Source organism: Leucopleurus acutus (genome assembly GCF_964270905.1).
Source record: "Leucopleurus acutus genome assembly, chromosome: 9".
NCBI classification, from domain to species: domain Eukaryota; kingdom Metazoa; phylum Chordata; class Mammalia; order Artiodactyla; family Delphinidae; genus Leucopleurus; species Leucopleurus acutus.
The window spans coordinates 107860496-107880882 of NC_139144.1; the positions used below are offsets into that span (position 1 = coordinate 107860496).

The 20387-nt window shown below is 53.4% G+C and overlaps 1 protein-coding gene across 1 annotated transcript in view; it reads right to left on the minus strand.

Moving 5' to 3' along the window:
- Positions 1-20387, minus strand: part of PTPRN2 (protein tyrosine phosphatase receptor type N2) — a gene marked incomplete at both ends in the record, with an annotated part of 672304 nt that overhangs the window by 69677 nt on the left and 582240 nt on the right. The window contains one exon of the mRNA XM_082845910.1: positions 17804-17998. Within this exon, the coding sequence (XP_082702036.1) occupies positions 17804-17998 (195 nt within the window). The remainder of the gene's footprint in view (positions 1-17803; positions 17999-20387) is intronic.

Sequence of the window (20387 nt, forward strand, 5' to 3'; positions counted from 1 at the left end):
AACGTGCTCCCGTTCTTTGTGTGGTAACCAAGCAGGCTGCGCAGTGATAGAGATTTTAAATCGTTAAAATAGTAGAGAAAAGTTCATATGCTTCCAAATGCAAAGCCTTTAAGAGCAAGTCCCCAGCTTAACACTCATTTTAGGTGGAGACAGTGAGCAGGAAAACCCCAGGACAGAGAAGCCGCACAGGAGGAGAAACAGAATACGCTGCGTTGGTTTGGAGGCTGTGAACTGTGGATCATCTTGTTTTGTTTAAAATCCTTTTTCTAGTTGAAAAATAAAATATGTGGAAGAGCTAAGAAAACCAATAAAAGCTTTAAAGCAGCGGTCCCCAACCTTTTTGGCACCAGGGACCAGTTTCGTGGAAGACAATTTTTCCGCGGATGGGGTTAGGGGCATAACATTTATTGTGCGCTTTATTTCTAGTATTATCACGTTGTAACGTATGATGAAATAATTACACCACTCACCTTCATGCAGGATCTGTGGGAGCCCTGAGCTTGTTTTCACTTGCCGCTCACCGATAGGGCTTTGATATGAGTCTGCAAGCAGCTGATTTATTATGGTCTCTGCGCAGTCAAACCTCTCTGCTAACGATGATCTGCATTTGCCGCTCCCCAGTGCCAGCGTCACCACCTCAGCTGCACCTCAGATCATCACACTGGACTCTCGTGAGGAGCGTGCAGCCCAGATGCCTCGCGCACGCAGTTCACAGTAGGGTCCACGCTCCTATGCGAGTCTAGTGCCGCCGCTGATCTGACAGCAGGTGGAGCTCAGGTGGTCATGCGAGCGGTGGGGAGCGGCTGTAAATACAGATGAAACTTCACTCACTTGCCCGCCGCTCTCCTCCTGCTGTGCGGCCCCAGTCCCTGACAAGCCACGGACTGGTACTGGTTTGTGGCCCACGGGTTGGGGACCCCTGCCTTAGAGAATACCACGTGTTTCTACAAAGCACTGCTGGGACGGTTTCCCCGAGAACAAGTTCCTTGCTCCTATGTGGCACTGAGACGGGGTGCGTGCACCCCACGTGCTTTTGGAAGAGTGAAGAGAAGGAAAAGGCAACTCCTCGCAGAGCAGTGAGTTAAGAGGACATGAAAACTAGTTAAATCTCTATTTTGTAGAGCTTAACTAATTGGAATCTTCAATTACTGTATTTTTATTATAATAATTTTGAGTTTTGGTGTTCTAACTCTAGAAGAGTCCAGATGTTGAGAAAGCATACCGATCGTGAGAGACAGTTTTCTGAATGACCCGCAGGGTGTTTCCTGGGGTCAGGAACCCCGGAGCCTACCCTCCAGGTCGTCTCCATGGAGGGCTGTGCCTGTGAGAGATGCTCTCAAAGGCCCTCGTGCACTAACTCACGTGCCCATCAAATCTCTTTGTGACGGCACTCGACTTCATTTATAGATTTATGGAAAAGGAAAATCACAATGTTATGAAGACTCACAACTGAAACCCTGGTGGAAAGTGTTAATAATGGACACATTCTGTTCCAGAAACGTTCTAATTAGTAAACTTTAAAAAATAAGTAATTTTGTCCTTACCACCTCCTCTTCCTAAATAAGGGAAAGGCTCGTTCTTTTATACTACTGAGAGTTTGTTTCATGCTGGGTACTTCAGTGCGATATAATTTCGGGTGTGTGCATAGGAGAGGGTGACAAAGGTCTTCTGCAGAAATGCCGAGAGAGAAGCCACGTGATAATAGTAACGACAACAATAACTTCACTTCGTACTTTCGGGCTGTCATTTTCAAGAAGCTCAAAGAATTTTAAATGAGCAATTTGATGAACCTTATTATCTTATTTAACATCTTAAAAATTAAGGTTATATGAACATAGGCAAAATATAAAGGTGAATACTTATAAGCAATGGAAAATAATTAAGAGACTTATACCCTATTTCCATTAATGTACAGCTATTTATATTTAAGCTGAAGACAAAAGAGGTTTGCCTGGCATTATGAGTGAAACCAGGATTCCGCCTCTAATTGTGGAAGAGAGAGTTAAGAGTTGCAGTATTATTTCAGGCTCCCGCTCATTTGTTGGTGGGTTTGGCCATTTATTTGTTCATTCAACTAACTTCATCAAAAGCATATCGTATGAGCTGGGGATGTCGTATGTTCTGAGGATCCCGCAGGCAGCTGGTCGGAAACCCTGTCCTCATGGGGCTGATGCTTTGGCTGGAGAACAGACCACGTACCAGTAGCTAAACAGAATTTAGAAAGATAACTTCAGACAACAGTAAGTGGTGAGAGGATGTACAACAACAATGTAAAGGCGACTGGGGTGGAGGGTGGTTGAGGAGTCCAGGAAGGGAGGTCCCTCCTGAGAGATGGGAAGGGCCGGAGGCGCAGAGGACGGTGGGTGTGTTCCAGGAGAGAGAAGGTCCTGGGGGGGAATGGGTCCAGCAGTTCTGAATCAGAGAGGAGGCCAGGGTGGCCTGGGCCAAGGGAGCTTGAAAGCCGGGGCGGCTTTCATACAGGGAGGGGTCTGAGGCTTATTTCAAGAGCAACGTGAAGCCCGCGGGGAGCTTCATGCAGACGAGGCACGTGACGATAAGGATGCTTTGAAAAGGTCACGCCAGCTCCGGGCAGGGACTGAAGACGCCAGCTGGACGTTCCCGCAAGGGAGCTCAGGGGCTGGGACTTGGGGGACAACAGTGCAGGCAGAACTGCCAGGATTTACTAACGGAGCAAATTAGAGGATTTGAGTTGGTTTAATACAGATCCTGCGCATTTCGTTATCCAGCCTGATTCCTTATCCTCCTAAACGTCTGCAAACTTAGCAATTGTCTAAACCCCCGACCCCTCACACAAGCACAATGAGGAAAGGCTTCATCTCAGAAACAAGGTCGCAGCTTAAATTCACCAGACGTCAAAAATCTGGGTAGAAATCTGAAAATTCCATCAACAACCCTGATACTTCTAACAATCTTCATGCTTTGTTACCTGGATGAAATGTTGAGATATTTGATGAGACTAGTTTTAATCTTAGCTGTTCTACAAAATCTCATTGGAGATCAGTTTGCCCAAAGTACCACGGAAAACTACCAGCCAATAGCTTAACCCAAACTTAACGTGTAAAATCAAGCGAACAACTGAAGCAATGTGGAATGTTTAGACCTACAAATAAGGCAACGATTGGAATACAGAGGTGTCGAGCACGTGTGCATCTCCAAACACAAACACAGCCACGCCAGAAGCACGAAGTAACCAGTCACAGTCCTGGGAGCAAATTCTCCCCGGTGGGTGGGAAATCCTGATCAGCTCTTTCAGATCACCTGGGTTCCACGTATTCCATTCCCACAGCAATCATGGACTGGTTCCCAGATGACACAAAAACAGCCTCTGAGAGAGTCGCACATTGGAGTAACACAGGCCCAGCGCGTTCAGACATATTCACATGAAACCAAGATGATCCTAGTTCTGAGAAAACGAGGACTTTTAAGACACGACAAGAGCGCACACCTGTGCAGTGTCATCTGCTGCTCGCTCCCCTCGGGTGCCGCGTGGGAGGGAGCCCAGCGCTCCCAGAGAACCACCCGGAGCTCGCGCCCAGCTGCTCTCTCCAGCCTGCGTGGGGCTCCAGCAGGACCGTGAGCCCAGAGCACGCGTGGGATCCGCCCCAGGCCCTAAAAGCGACGTCCCTGCCAGGCCAGCCTTCCAGAGCTTCTGGAGATCTGAACACTGCTTTGCTCCTGTTCACAGGACACCGGGCTCTAACTGGGTGACGCTATAAACCGCGTATTATAGTCCCTGCCATCAACTCAGTGGGAAAAACCAGGACAAAGAAATAAAGGTAAGACGCGCTTCCAGGCGCTGACAGCGCGCCCGTTGTTATACCCCTCAATGGCCTCTCCAGCATCTGGTGCAGAGCCTGGCACGGCCTAGGTGCTCAAGGAACGCTTCCCGGATGGACGAAGGGTGCGCCACCCACGAAGCCTGCCTGGAGAAGAGGCTCAGCTCCCGCAGCCTCTGACTCAGCCCCGGAGCCAAGGCCGAGGCCGCACGGCGGACACGTGGGCGTAAGTGACCACCAGGGTCACCCTGAAAGACATGGAACCACGGAGGCCCTGCCAATGAAACCCTTTTGGAAAAACGGGTCTCAGGGCTTCGTTTTACAGTTTTCTTCAACAGTATTTACTGTTTACAATCTTAAATCGAATGAGCACTCAGCAGGGGGAAAGGCAGACTTCTATGCTATTAAACAAATGTTAACTTCTTGCAGAATACGCTCATAGACTGTATTGTTTCTGCCTCGCTGTTTTCTCTGGCTACCTTAGCAACCCTCTCACCTTCGCCAGGATGTTTGGGGATATTGCATAATCTATTCCTGGGATGCACGAGCAGCTCTGGAGCCTATAAAATATTCATTCGCTTTCAAAAATATTTGCACCCTGCTGTCAAACGTGGACAGATTCATGTGGAGTATTGGAAAATGGCTATTTTAACGGCAAATGCTTTCCTCAGACCTCTCTTGCCACTAAAACATTTTCTTCAAAATTATTTTCATAAGATGAACCATTTCAACATTAGCGGCTAATCCCATTTCATTTAAAACTCTGCTGATAAAATTCTTTGCTTGTCATTCAAATAGTAAGTAATAATTATAGATTTGAGGCTCCCATCTCTGGGTTCATTAATGGTAAATTGCATGGAAATCTGAAGCATAAGGCAGCTTTGATACATCTCAAAATGCAATTTCCATAGCTTCCCTTGGCCATGTACAGTTAATTATACAGTTAATATGGGAAACATGTTAATGAAAGAAACATTATTCATCCAGACCACCTGCCTTTACCAAATATCTTTTGTGTGCGTCTCTTCTTTTTGTACTTTTGGTCTAAAACAGTAAAAAAAAAAAACCCTCACAACTGATAATGTGGTGATTTTAAGCATCAGTCTGCCAGGCTGCAGCTACTTCCATTAACACAAGTCGAAAGAAAAATTCGTTCAAGTTTGTGACATTTCTACTAATTTCTGCCTTTTAGCAGTTTAAGATGTCTATCCATGGCGTCTTAAACGCCTGAAATAGCTGTTTCTCCAACAAAAAATTACTATTAAGTTGTCTTATTCCTACCAACGATATACTCGTCTTCATAGATAAACGGAAAACGCTGGAAAACTGAGAAGAAACTGCAAGAAAGAGGAAGAGATAACCCCCAATCATTCTGACTAGATTAAACTCTCCTAAATCATTTCTCATCCATTGTGAACCTCTGTGTTTAACAATAATTAAATCCTCTCTTCTTTGGATAATCAAAGTTCGTCCATAGATGGTTTAGTGCAGAAGCCAATGTTAACCTTTACAAAGAAAAGTTAATGCTTCTGAGACTTTGATGTGGAAGAGAAATCAGAACAGTTTAACTAGAAAAGTAAACTCTCTGGCTAAAGCTACGTTTCTGTTTCCTTTTTATAAATTACTCAGACAGTATGTAAGAATGAATTTGCAAATATTAGTTTTACAACACATTTTTATTACTATAGATTAATAAAAAGTCTTTATTCAATGCGAAAATAAGAATTTGATTCCAACCTCAATCATGTCTTTTTGACATATGAAAAATCCTTTCAGCCATGAGTTATTCAGAAATCCCATTAATGTTCAAAATGCAGTTGGAAACCAACCTTAGATTCCAGAGTTGACAGGAAATAAGAGGAAAAAAGAATCACGATAATGCAGTTTTAAGATAACCAACCCTCAAAGATCTTCTAATACAGAAACAAACTGTAGGAGACAAAAGAACCTCCAAATCGACCTCCCTGCTACCTCCAGCATGTGGGGGAGGAGTGGTACCTGATGGGTAACCACCCCAGACAAGAAGCTGAGTGATGAAGAAATCATTTACATTTTCACTGTCGTTCAGTGAAACACTGGGCAGTGTCTCCTTAAGATCTTCTTGAAAAGCAGTTTTGAATAATGTTTCTGTATGTGTGTACCAGCAGATCCATGTGTTTAAAGGGCCATCCACCCATGCCTCCCCAACCAGATGGTCACCTACAAAATTCTAGCGGCCAATTCCAAGTCACAATTATAAGAGCAGATCCTCTCTAAGACCCGACACCTTCACTATCACCCAACTGACACGAAAAAGCCCAGAGGAGACAATTTTCACTCGAAAGATGACGACAGCGGTTTAACAGGGAAACCTTTCAGGAAGAGGAAGGAGGAGGGATGGTTGCCTAGCAACACACAGACAGCATCTCGCGCACCACAAAGCAGTAGGTCTTTTCTTAGCAGCAGCCTTTTCTGTTCTGTACCGATGATGTACTCATTATGATTTTCTGACGAAGTTTTGAGGAAGAACAAAGAATTCCAGCGAGTGCGGTAAAGGTTACCTAGGACAGCAACACAGGCACGGATTTTCTCTTCCATATCCATACGGGAAATTCTGGATTCTACAGCACGTTATTGGAAAATATTTGCAGACGTTCTAAAAGTGCCCTTTGGAAGTAGAATGTTTGGTTTTTAATGTCCTAAGACTAACAGGCTACATGCTCGTGAGCAGTAAGACGAGAATGGGGGAATAGAAATGGCACCAAACAGGAAAAGCTCATACAAGACACACAAATTTATCTTCTCTTCACCAAGCAAAACCGTCAAAAGGGAACGAAGCCTAGATGTCCACCTCCTCTCTTTTCCCAGCCCTTCCAACCAGCAGTGAAACAGCTAAAATACAGTGAAGAAAAAGGGAAAATGAAGATGCAACAGTCAGCCACAACAGCCAGGAGCTGGCTGACAAGCGTTCTTGGCGCAATTGCTTCGAAATGGGGAGTTCAAAGTAGAAGAGAGAAGAGTTGATCTATCAAAAATTATTTTCACTTTTTAGGGTGAAAAGTTAAGAGATAAGACTATCAAATGTATTTTTCATCTCTCCCCAGTTCAGCTGCCAATCATACTGTGTGCTGCCCAAGTTACACGCCCACGAGTTCTCCAGGTTTGATGGGTGAAGCGGGAGGATTAGCAGCTGTCACCCATCTTGCTCTTCCGTTCCAGCTACAGAACTGGTACCCACCCCTCCTGACAGCTGCCTTGAGCATCACTGCGGAACACGCACCCCTGGAATCTCTCCATGGCTACCAGCCCCTAGCATTCGGGCTCCACTCACCTGCCCACCTGCCCGCTGACCAAGGTGCCTGTCAGTGCACACCCACAGACAGCTTATGCCGCACACACGGGTGCACAGGCACCTCCTGAAGCAAGGTGACCCCTTTGCCCACGTACAAAAGGGAAGTGTGGGAACCGGCCTGAACGAGGTGGCTGACCACTCCCTTTGATCACAGGGACCCACCTTGAGGTGTCTTTCTTTATTATGCAGAACATGAAGTTGGGTCTTAGATATGACTGTCAAGGGGACATGAAATTAACTGGTAGCAGCATCTGCACTGTGTTTAACCTGCGATGAGTCTCACGTTCCCGGAGACAGGAAGAACCGGGCAACCTGAAGGGCCTCCTCTATAAGATGTCTAGAGACGCTGTGTAAATGGCATGGTCTGCCTTTCACAAAATTAAGGGAAATCCCCAGGAATCTACGTGAAGAGGGAGGCACGTGACCTGAAGTCACTCAAGCCTTTGAGGGAGGGGGAGGGGCAGGGCCAAACGATTTCCTGTTCCTCAGCCCCGGGGGTCTGGGCTTCCCCTGTCCACGTGGGGCCTTAGGGAAATCTGCCATGCAGGAGTCAGGGGGCTGGATGTGAGACCCCACACGATCCAGGACCCTCAGAAGACCACGCCGTCAGTGAAAACATTTGTTCAGGCCGCAAGAAAGCTTACCTGTCTCCACGTGGATTCAAGATGGGAAGACTTTTGGACCCTGGGCCTCCCCTGGGATCGAGGGTCAAATTTACAATAGATACATCACCTGGGAATCTCTGAGTGGGGAATTGATGTAAAGATGGTCCTGGTTTCATGTCAGCCTGGAGTGGCTAGAATATCAATCTCCAAACCTCTCTTTTGAGGTTAACACAAAATTCCGAGAGATAGAGCCCCACTCATGAGGAGCTTATAATCCGACACTACAGAACCCATCAGACGGCAAACATACCCACGAGCAGCTTTCGAGTCATGGGAACTTAGAAAACAGAAGTATTAGATGGAAACGACCAAACGCGACATTTCTAGGAACTGAAGACGTTAAAGGAGGATTGACAAGATAAGACAAGAACAACACAGCAGACATTTAAAAAAGAGTAACAGAACAGCTGCAAATGAAAAATGTCCTCCTGGAGATTACAGACACAGTGGATGGATTACACAGTAGACTAGACTCCACCAAAGAGAAGCAGGCGTACTGGATGACAGGTCTGTCTGAGGAAATTCGCTGCAATGCAGGGCAGAGGGATGAAGAGAGAAAATACGGAAGGCAGAGTAAGAACGCCCAGCATTCTCTACTAGAGGAGAGAACGGAGGGAATGGAAGACAGTCAAATTTAAACTGTAAATGGTCTGTCATTTTCTAGAATTGATGGAAGATGGCAATTCTCTGATTCGGGAATCATAGTAAGTCCTGAGCCAAAAACAAAACGAACTGAAAATCAACCCCTCCCCGCCCGCAAAAAACCCACACAGAGTAAAACAGGTCCACACCAAGGCAAGGCACAAAGAAGTTCCAGAACAGCGGAGGTGTAGAAGTCAGGAAGAAGTAAGAGGACCCATGAAGGAGCAGCCCCTGGACCAGCAACGAACAGCCTTTTCAACAGCTACGGCGTCAAAGGCAAGAAAACAGGATTTTTAAAGTCACGAGAGAAAATTAACTAGAATTTGATCCTTGTCTAATCTATCATGCAAGTGTGAGGATGAATTAAAGACATTTTCAGACAAAGACAGGGAGACTTTCCTATTAAAAGACTGGAAGAAGGATATAGTTTTGGAAAAGAGGAGATTTTAATCAAAACAAAGAACTGAGAAGTAAGGCGTGACGGTGATGAAAAAAAAATAACAGTCAATCTGAACAAGCGCTGACTATGCAAATCAGTAATAAAAATGGTTAGTTTAAGGGTATAAATGTTAAGGTGGAACTAAAATACCGGGCAATGACAATACGCGTGTCAGAGGGAGATGCCGGGTTCAGAGGCAGAGACTCTGAGTTTACTTGGGAGCAGGGCAGAGCTGTGCTCGGCAAAATGATCAGGACAGTTATTAAATTATAACTGCTGAGCCGGTAGAGGGGAAAGAGGGGATAAGGCCAGCGCCGTCACCCCAGCAGTGGTTAGGAAACGAGGCCACAGGCACACCGCGATACCGGCACCTCACCTCCAGCATCTCTAGCTCTGAGGACGTCTGGACAGCACTGAAGATCCTGAGCGACTCTCTTTCCCCAACAACCGTACGATCACGTGGGCTTTGTACGCCGTCATGCTCTATGGGTGGGGCAGCCCGAGGGGACGGTTTTGAGCCGCCCCAGGTGGCACCCTGGGGAGCAGCCTGTGCATCTGGGACCACCTTTCATCAGAGCGTCTCTGGGTCCCTCCCCTCTGACTCCGGAAGAGAAAACATCAGAGGACAGTGGTCGCGACCCACTCAGTTCCTGCTTGTCTGTCACCAATGCCCTCACCCTCTGGCAGACGCACTCAAGTAAGTGAACAAACGAATAACCAGGTGTCACTTTTCTCGTTCAAGAAGCCGCAGCGGCCACACACGGATGGAACACAGCCCCTCACGCTGGCGCTCCAGCCACCCAACGTCTGGCCCAGGGTCACAGCCACTCGAGGCTGCGTGCATGTCCTGTTTCTCCCACGGACTCTCACCCTGTGAGCGGAATCAGGGTTCCTGGAGGAGCCGGGACCTTTCCTGCTGTCTCCTGCCCGCCCCAGGACAGCTGCTCCTCCCCGACCAGGCCCCCCAGGACGGAGACGTCTCCCAGCAAAGGAACGTGATTGGCACTTCGCTGAGTCTAGTGTATTCTAGCCATGCCCCCCTCCTCGTTTCAAGTACATCGAAAACTTCTCAGGGGTAACACACCGCCATCGACTTCACTCAGGCACTCAGGAAACTTCTACTGAAAACCCCCTACGTCCAAGAGCTGCACCAGAGCCAAGTATAGAAAGGTGAGCAGAAGTGGTCCATGGATGAATTATTGGCGAAAAGCCTATGCTTTAGTGCAATTCCAAAAGCTACATATTATATACTATCAATTCTACGCACGAGTCTGTGCAGGAACGATCAGATCATCTGCCCTGGGTCTGCACTGGTAACTGCTCTCACTCAGTTCCCAAGAGGAGCCCGATGGGCTGGAAGAACGCAGCCTCTTTTCTGGGCGTCCCATCGGGTTTACCTGAGGGGTCCCCGTGGGCCACCGCGCACTCCGGAAGCGTTCCTCGTCCATATGTATGAACGGACACTTTCCAAGTGCTATTCGGACACCAGTTTCAATTGTTTCCCCTCAGAAACATTAACTCACAGACTTGCTACCAAATCTAGTGTTTGGTTATTCCATCTAATTCAACAAATACCAACCGGATGCTTGATCCTACTCTATCTGACCCTATCTTCTCACCAGCAGAACGTCTAACGTGCAAGGAAACCATTCTAGCATCATTCTAGCACTTTAAACGATAAATCAGATTTTTAAAAATAACACGGCAAGTTACATCCCTCACCAAAGATATAATAAGTAGTTCCGCACCCCCCAAGACTGGGCGTGGAAACGGTACTCGCTGCCTTGTGTCAACACCAAACTGTCAAGAGTCACTGACGTGGCAGATGCCAGAGGAGCCCTGGCGCCGAGGGGCCGGCCGAGTGTGGGCAGCAGACACGATCGCAGCCCCGCAACACAGGCTGCAGCACCCCAGCGGCCAGGGCCCTCAGAAGGGGCTGCAGGTCAGCTCTCTGAGTCCACGGCTGACTCTCACGTGTGGACTAATAAACGGGCACGGAAGACAGACAAGAGTGAACTAGCTTCATTCCGACACCAAGTTAGTAAACTCGCGCTGGCATCCGTGGTTGGTGCCGTGTAACACGGAGAATCCTACCCCCGGGGTGGGCGTCCCTGCGGGACACTTCAGAAACCATTCTTGGAAGGAACAATAAATGGCCCCCCAAATTATGACAAGTCACACACGGCTAGAGAAATGTAAACTAAACTACTCTGAAATAGCGTTTCCACTCACCAGTGGAAGATCAAAGCTGGCCAGTACCCGGGCCTCAGGAGGGTCTGGGGATACAGGGCCATTTTCTGCATAGCTGGTGGGAGCATCGATTAGTCAAACGTTCCGGCGGGAAGCTTGGCAGTGCCTCTCTGAATAAACAACAAGACCTAGGTTCTTCCAGAAATTCAGCCCACAGTTATTTTTACACTTGCTGTGATGCTGCGGTGGCCACGTTTGAAAATTGCCTACATGACCTTTACTACCATACGATAAATAAGTGACTGCACGTTGAACAACAGAATAATATAGACCGTTAAGATGAGCAGAGTCACACACACTCACGTGGAGCTGTCTCCTAGACACAGCGTCGCGTGAGGGACAGTGTGTGGTTCCCGGTGACAGTGTTGCCTGTCGGGGAGGGCTGGGATCCCAGAAGTCGTCACATGGACGGAGGACAAGCTCTCCACGGCCTACCTTCCCACCAGCTGTGCAAGTCGTTATTAAAATGTTTCCATGAACACAAACACAAAACACAGTCCTGGAACCTGGTGGCTGGGACTCAAACGACAGGAAAATGCTGAGAGAACGGTCAATGTAGGTCACTGTAAACTTGGTTTAAGAAGATGCAGGATGTAGAGCTAGCTGCTGCTCTCGATTTGGGGATTGCTGGATGACTACCCTCCCGTGACGATGCAGATGGGCGGCCACCCGAGAACTCCAAGGAGGCAGAGGAAGGGTCCCAAGGACTGATTAAACGCCTGCTGCGTGCCAGGCACACGCTGGGCACCACACACACACACACACACGCGCAACTGTCCTGTCTGAGTAGCTGGGTCCTCCTGGAACCTGGGGGGCCGTCAGCAGAGTCTGAAGTGGGTGCCGAGCGGTTCTGGCCCCCAAGCTCACCTCGAGGACAGGTGTTTCCGGGTTGCAGACGTAGTGCCCGGGGTGAGAAAATGCACAGACACAGGGGGCTCTAGAAAAGCCCCAAGCCACTCCGACGCGGGAACTCTGGGTTAGGGCCTGCCCGAGGCCTGCCGAGGCCGCCGTCGGGGGTCAGATCAATTCTACGGGAATGGGACTCGGGTTCACCGCATGACCCCGGCAGCAGCCCACCCGAGCGGACGCACCTTCCTCTGGCCTTGACTCCATCACCTCCTGCCCCGTCTCCCTGCTCTGGACAGTCAATGCAGCCCTGGACCTCTGACCACATGCCCTGCGTGGCTGGCCTGTAAGGCTTCCCGTGGCCATCCCCAAAGTTCTGGGAGGGCTGGCGGCCGAGAGCGTAGCGTTTGATGCATTTGAGCCATTTTACTCCCAGGACGGCTTCTGTCTCAGCCTCAGGCAGGGTTCACATGGCAGGAAACAGCTTCCATGCGAGTTTGCGCTCCTCCAAGCGCAGACCACGGACAGCAGCACCGCGGGCGGGAGCCACGGCCTCAGAGCTCCGGGTGCCTGGACGTGGGTCCTACGGCGGCAGGCAGACCCCGGCTCAGCTGGACCTGACACCCTCGAGCAGGCACATGGCCGGAGGAAGCCCGGCCACTGCGTCAACTTCTCGGTGGCCCCGTCACCCTCACCATGAGGACAGCGGCCAGTGAGTCTCAGACGCACATTCGGGTCACAGAGAGCAGGACCAGGGTGCACGGCAAGGACCCTGGGCGACACTCTTAGGAACATAGGTGCTGAATTTAAAGACGAAGAAAACGGGGTCGCCCCCCCCCCCTCGAAACAGACCCTCGGCCTCTGGGAAGACACGTTGCTTCCTGGTTAAGCATTTAACTTACTGTACCCATGGGTATAAAAGTACCAGCTAAGGAGGCTGACGCCAGATAAAACGAGAGCGTCCACTCAGTGCAAATGTCCACCGATCAAGGAACGCAGGAGGCGGACACCGTGGAGAGGCCACGAGCCCTGCGGGTTGGGCTGTGAGGTCGGAGGTAGCCTGTCTCCTTTGTGGACACAGCATCCTTCACCCCTCGCAGGTCCAGGGCGGCTGTCTGTCACCGAACCCTTCTGCTTCCGTAAGTTTCCTCCCTTCTGTGACGATGGGTGGCTTGGTCACATTTTGCAACGTGGTAACTTCCCATTTTTCAGGCGTTTACATCACTGCTCTTGCTTTTCTTGTCTTCATCTGTGAAATGGGCTGAAACCAGTTCCTACCTCATGGTTTCTTAGGACAGTGCTGTTACATAAACGCTCCGTGACGCTCATTCCTGTTGTATCGTACTTTGCAAGATCCAGTCCACACCCTCACCTTCAACTTGCATGAAGGCGTGGCCCCTCCGTCTACACAGCTGCGTGCCGCGCACTGCCCCTGTGACCAGCGGCTGGCTTCCGAGGAACCAGGACGGACACCTGCTCTTGCCACCACCCGCAAAGCTGCCATGCTGACACGCCAGCCTCTGAGAACAAATGTGCTCTGGAAACAGGTCTTTTCGAAGGACAGGTTCAAACGTGATCCTTTACGTTTCAAAAGGACGGACGGCGGTTCTCATGAAGCTGAGTCCCACCACTCAGCTTATGCAAAACACGACGATGTTGACAGTAATTCCATGCAGTCACGGGAACGAGGCCACCTATTTCCAGAGCTCTGCTCTGAGCCTGGTCAGGCCTGGCCACGTTGCCTTGGAAAACGTGTCTTCAGAAGCCGACCAGGTTCACAGCTGAGGGTGTTTCCCTTCCCGCCTCCCTCCTCTCCCGGTGCCGTCGTTCCTTCTGCAAACGTCCGGGGGCTCCTACCTCGCCCCAGGCCTGGGCGCCGCATGGCTCGGGGAGCCTGTCAGGCACAGCCTCCCGGGCACCCCCTTCCTGGGCTTGCAAATGCCCCCAAAGCACCGTCACCGTGTGCCCTTGTCCAGGGCATGTGACATTTTCCCTGTGGAGGCCCTTTCCCCCTTAGTTTCATCAAAGGAGAATTGGTTCCATTTTGTTGCCATGATCCTTTCAGCCTTAATCATTACAACTGTAGGTTCCACAGGTGCAGCATCGCACACTCTGTCTCGTTTAACCCTCACAGGGACCTCGAAGGAGGCGCTATTACTAAGCCCGTCCTGGGGATGAGAAAACGGAGGTCGAAGGATTTGCCGGGGACGTGGGACCAGGAAACCGCTGAGCTTCCCACTTCACCCTGGTTTCTGGGGCCGCAGCGTCCATGCCGTCAGCGGCATGCTCCCATCTCCAGACCGACCCCTTGGGCCCTGGCAGCTTGGAGGCCGTGCTGGTCTCAGCAGGAGGACGTGGCTCCTGGGAGGAGGGGCTCTCGACGGCCGGCCCTGCCCCTTCCCGTGTATCCACCGGGCAGCTGCCAGGACCTCCCCCTCCCCACTTCCCGGCACCGGCCGACACTCGTGTCCCTGAGACCTCAGTGCCTCTAGGCCTCAGTCAACACCTGCTCCCCTGGCCCCTTCCTCTGTGTCTCGTCCACCTGCTGGGACCCCTGGCTCGGCGGTAATTAGGTCCCTCCCTGCGGTTCAGCTACGCCCGGCCTCCTCCGCCGTGAAGACCGCCCGGAGCAGCTGGGCCGGCGGCAGTGGCTTTGTCATCTGCACAGCGGCCTGCGACCTCCCGCCAGCCGGAGACCTTCGTTCTTCCACGGAAAGCCCTGCCTCCTTTCCAGGGGAGGGCGACTTCTGCTCACCCCTAGGAGAAGCGTCTGTTCCGAGAGTCCTGAACCGCGGCTCGCAGCGCGCACGTACACAGCGCGTACACCGACATCACACTGCAGCGGGCGGAGCGACAGCGAGCGGGGAAGGCGCTCGGCGCGGAGGGCGCCTCCCAGGCCCGCCCCCGACAGCCCTCCAGCGACAGGGCAGGATCCGGCTTCTCGGCTTCCCACGCCGCTCGTTCCTCCAAGGCGCCTCCAACCCTCTGCCAAGGAGAACGTTCCAGTTCTGCACACTGGCCTCTGAGCTACTCCTCGCTTCCACCCCGTTGTCCAAACGTGAGTAGCTTGGCGGTTGGTCCCACCACGTCTTTAACTTGAAATGTCACATCTGTGTCACGTTCACGAGAGCAGCTAAGCGTCAGGGACGGCGGGTTCCTGGGACTTGCCTGGACTTCGCGCAACTTACCCCGGGGCCTCTGAAGCCTCAGCGCGTGCTTCAGGGAGACGGCCGCGGCGGCCGCCTGGCGACCGGGACGGTCCTGACGGAGGGCCGGATGGCTGAGCACCACACGCCCGTCTCCCCGTGGCCTTCATGAGTCGGGAGGTCGGGGCTCCCGTGCGTCCTGAGGTCCGGCACAGGCGGCTTCGCTGCAGCCCTTGCAGATGGGAAGCCAGCATCCACGTGCCAGTGACAAGACAGGCCCTGTGAACGTGGCTCTGGTCCGGTTGAATGTGTCCCATGGCCCTTCCCGTGAGAAAGGGCAGCACTTTCGGAGCCTAAAAGACGAGCCATTTTACTTGCTTTCGTGGATGAGAAGGTGTAAAAATGCCAAGCGGGGCTCCCTTCTGCCACGTCTCCACACCTCGGGGTCCCGAACGGGGGGGGGGCCGAAGACCACGGAGGGGCCGAGAGAACCCCTCTGTAAGTGGGTGAGAGGGCAGAAAACAGGGCTGGGGCGTGAGGGCCGGACGCTGGGGCGTGCACGGTGGGGTCCCCGTGGCTGGGCTGGACCCCCTCCCCGGTGCCCGGCACCTGCTCCCCACTCAGGGTCGGGAGGAGTAGCCGGTGACCCCAATTCAAATGAAGCGTCGGTCGGTTAACAAGCAGCAGCCTTGAGTCCGGCGGCGGCCAAACGCCCTCAGGTTTCTGGGTTGGTCGGCGGTGGACGTGGGTTTGGAAACTGTCGCCGCCATCACCCGGGGGACGCCTCGCGTTAGGCTCGGCCGCGGGGTGGCCTACGGACGGCGGGTCAGCTCTGTAGTGCGGGGACTTCAGCTGAGAGGCCACCACCAGGCTCCCTGTCACATCTGCCATCCCACACGGGTACCACAAAACACAGTTTACTACGAAAACTACAAGGTGTTCGCGTCCCATTTGGAGGTGAGATACCGTCGAGCTGTAGCTCAGTCGTCCTGACATAGGAAGACACCAGAATGTGATGAGGGCTCTCGAGACGCATCTCGCCACCACCAACCTGTCAGACAAACGCTCCTGGCTGTGTGTTGGCCCCAAAACCGAATCTCATCAGAAATCTGAGTGAGGTTGGTGGAGTTTCCTTTTCTAAAAGCGACGCACGTTGAAACGTTCTCTAAAACGTCAGCTCTAAACTAACATAACTGTTATTTGTCCGGAGAAGAGGTGCCTTCCGAGTTCCTGGCTGTGGGCGCACAGTAGGACAGCAGCACACGTCTGCGACCTGAGCGATGCGCCGTCTCCTCCGGAAACCGCGAACCCCGGGACTCAGGCCCCAGCCGCACGCGACCACGGTGGAGCCGTGGGAGCGCCGCGTGCTCCCAGCCCGGGCCCTCCGTCCACGTCCGCGTGGGGAGGAGGCAGAGGGAGGCGTCAGCTCAGCCGCACTGATTGGCCGCGCTGAACCTCTCGACTCCGGCTTCCCTCGTCTGTTATCTCTGCTCTGAGGTGCCCCTCAGTCCCCACGTCTGGCACCTGTGCCTCCCGCCCCCGGATCGGACATCCCGGGAGTGGGCGTCTCCACCCCTCAGCGTCCTGGGGGCGTCCCCAGACCCACCTCCAGGCTCCACACTGAGGCTCTTCAGTGCCAACGTGGTTTCCCAGCTGCTCTGGGGTGACTGTCTGTGTCCTCCCACGTTCTCGTGTGGAATCCTAACCCCCAAGGTGATGGTGTCACGAGGTAGGGGCCTCATGACGGGGTCAGTGCCCTAACGAGACCCCACAGAGCTCGCTGCCCCTCCCACACGTGAGGACATGGCGAGAAGCTGCCGTCTGTGAGCCAGGACTCGGGCTCCCACCAGACCCCAGACCCGCTGGGCCTCCATCTTAGCCTTCCAGCCTCCAGACAGAGAGTTAATTAAGTGTCTGTTCAAGCCGCCAGAAGGGACCAAGACACTGGCCTTCCCAGTCCCTTCCCCTTCCTGGGAAGTTAGCTGTGCAGCGGAAACTCTCCCCTGATCCACGAGAGCCCGGATGCTCCGGGGGTTAGTGACTCAGGCTCTGCCCTTCGTCACCCGAAGCCCCATCCCCAGCAGGAGAGACTACGGCCAGTGTGACGGTAACTGAACGGGGAGAGACAGGCCTGTGGCCTGGAGACCTGGGAGGGCGGTGTCCACGCAGCCATCAGCACTCGTCCACACAGCAAGAAGCGCTGAGTTGTGAACAAACCCTCTTAATAAAACTTGGACAGTAGTCACGCACCACGTGCTCCAGGATGGGCAGGGGGCGGGTTCATCCCGGGGAGGGGGCTCCCTGCCAGGGAGGCTTCTGCACCGGACAGGGCCTCTGAAGGGCGTACGAGGCAGCTGACCCCTCCCGCGTCACTTTTAACGAGAAGCAGCCTGTGAGCGACATGCGTTCACCCGAAGGCTGCTCAGTGAGCTGGGGGCTGGAGGGAGGAGAGGACTGCGTCTGGGGTCGGGTGCACACGGTCGGCGCTCACCCGTGCGCATTTCCGGGGGGGGGGGGCGAGGGTTCTGTGCAGAGCGGGGACGACGCTCCCTCGGGGGGCCCTGGGCAGAGGGGCTGGACATGGGGTGCCCTCCTCCTGCCGCCTCGGGCCGCACGCTAGGGAGCTGGGCCCCCAAGCCTCTCACAGGCACTCCCTCCCAACCCCGCGCAGAGGGCGCAGGCCTTACCAGGACCATGTGGCCGGTGGAGATGTCCATGTTGGGCTGCACGGGCTCCTCCGACCAGGACGAGGTGCTGCCCCGCGCGGAGGGGCTGGGCATCGGCCCGTCACTGAACTGGGAGGACACGCTGCTGACGCGGGACGTGTGCGCGGTCTCCGGGCGCTCGGACGGGCGCGCGGCCATGCGCTGCCGGCACAGCTCCTGCAAGACAGCGGGCGCCGGTCAGAGCCTCCCTACCTGCGTTCCCAGGGCCAGGGCCGACGGGATCCACCCGTGACCACGCACAGATGTACACACACCACACAGAGACACACACGGGCACATACGCAGTAGACACACACACACCCGACACAGATATACACACAGATGTACACAGATACACACACACCACACAGATACACACAGATAGATACGCTATAGACACACACAGATATACACACATAGATACACACAGATACACACACGCCACACAGAGACACACAGATAGATACGCTATAGACACACACAGATATACACACATAGATACACACAGATACATACACGCCACACGGACACACAGATAGATACGCTATAGACACACGCAGATACATACACCTGTACACAGAGACACACACAGACACACACAGACATAAACAGATACACAGACACACACAGATATGCACACACACACACACACAGATAGACACGCACAGATTCAGAAGGGGCCGCTGGGCCAACTCCGGCCTCCCTGGACCCTCAGAATGGCGTGTCATGTGCACCAACTCAGGCCCCTTCCTTATCAGAACGTGGGCCCAGGCGGGGGGGAAGGGGTTTTACACTGTGGACTGAAATACAGAAAAGGGTACCAGGCTCAGGATGTTTGCAGAAAAAACCCTCTGTTTGGTTCTCCTTGTTCTCAAAACATCGCTCCGACTGGAAAGCCCACACGGGAGGGAATCCAGAGAAGCGCAGACGACAGGGAAAGTGCAGGGCGGATGGGGAACGCGGCCCCCCGGGCGGACACCAGACACGGGGCTCGCGCTGACGGACGAGCCCCCCACCCGACAGAGCTCGGCTGGGTCAGTACGGAGTCTTGGGCTGCCTCGTACAGGGATGCGTGACCAGCCTGGCCGGGGAGGCCCCTCCGTGCCTGTGGCCCTGCAGCCGCCAGACTCGGGTCTCGGCCGTCACGCAGCCCCCGGGAGACTCAGCCGGGCGCCCTGCTCCCACCACTTCTGAGCGACCAAGTGCCCTGGGGAGAATTCCACAGTCACGATTCGGGGACTCCCAGCCTCTGCCCAGCGAACACGTCACCGTCACCGAGCCATCAGACAAGACGACGTCAGGAAGTTTGTAAGAGCATCTGAGCCCAGGAGTCGAAAACTTGCTTGGGGCGAAAGGACTCGGAGGTCTGAGGCCCCACACGCCCCTTGCCCTGCACCTGGTGCCATCAGGGGGCCGCAGCCCGCTCGCCCAACCAGCGCCGCGCGCCACAGGCCGCTCAACTCCCGCGGGCACGGCCTCGGCCACGGGGCTGGTCCCCGCTTACTGGGCCCTAAGGGTCGTCGTGAGGCCGCTGAGGTCTCGCTCTCCCGGGGGACGCGGTGCCGGCTCCTCCCCAGGTCGGAGGCCGGCTCAGGCACTTTGAGGGGGGCCGGCTGGATGTGAACCCCCAGCCCCGCTAGAGCACCTGGCGACGGGGATCAGTGTGGGCACCTGGAGGAGGCGGCGGAAGAGACGAACTAGAAGAAAACAGGGCCAGCGGTGAGGGTGGGTCTCCCCGCCCAGGGCTCAGGAATTTCACACGGCTTCCAAACAACAAATGTTTGAAATTCCACCCACGCTTCCTCAGAGTCTTAAAAACAAAACGAAACCCAGACACGTCGGGTGATTGTGATAAGGCAGATGATACTAGGGACCAAGTCCGCGTCTCGCGGATTTCCCGCTTCCGCATGTGGAACGTCGGGTGATTGTAATAAGGCCGATGATACTAGGGACCAAGTCCGCGTCTCGCGGATTTCCCGCTTCCGCATGTGGAACGTTACTTGACTCTGGGAATGCCCACCAAAACATGCTTCTGCAGTAATTTCTGTGCTTCCTTTAGTTCACCCAGAAGAACAGGCCCGATGAGCTTAGGCTGAGGGAGCTCAGAAAACGTCCTCCAAGAACCGGCTTCTCTGGCGAAGATGTGAGATGTCTGCGATTCACCTTCTGAAGAGCAAAACATTGGAGCAGCTGGGTGTCTGCCCGTGGAGGTGCCAGGGATGAAGAGTGACGGGCAAGCCTGGATCCCCGTCCCTCTCCGGTCCCCGTGGAGAGTGGAGTGCCCTGGGCGGGGTGAACCTGGGTCAGGCGCTCAAGGCCCCCAAGCCTGAGTGCTGTCACTTAAAAATGGAAGGAACAGGACAGCACAGAAGATGAAAAGGGTTCATGTGTGTGAGATGCCCGGTGCGGTGCCTGCCACGAGGTCCCATAGTCAATCAGTGCAACGGTAGAGGTACCGGTGCAGTGAAGATAAGAATAATTCTTTAAACCAGAACAAATTCTCGACGGCTTGGCGAGCTCAAAGGTATTTCTAAAGGAAGCAAGGATCTTAGAGGTGCAGGTGCCC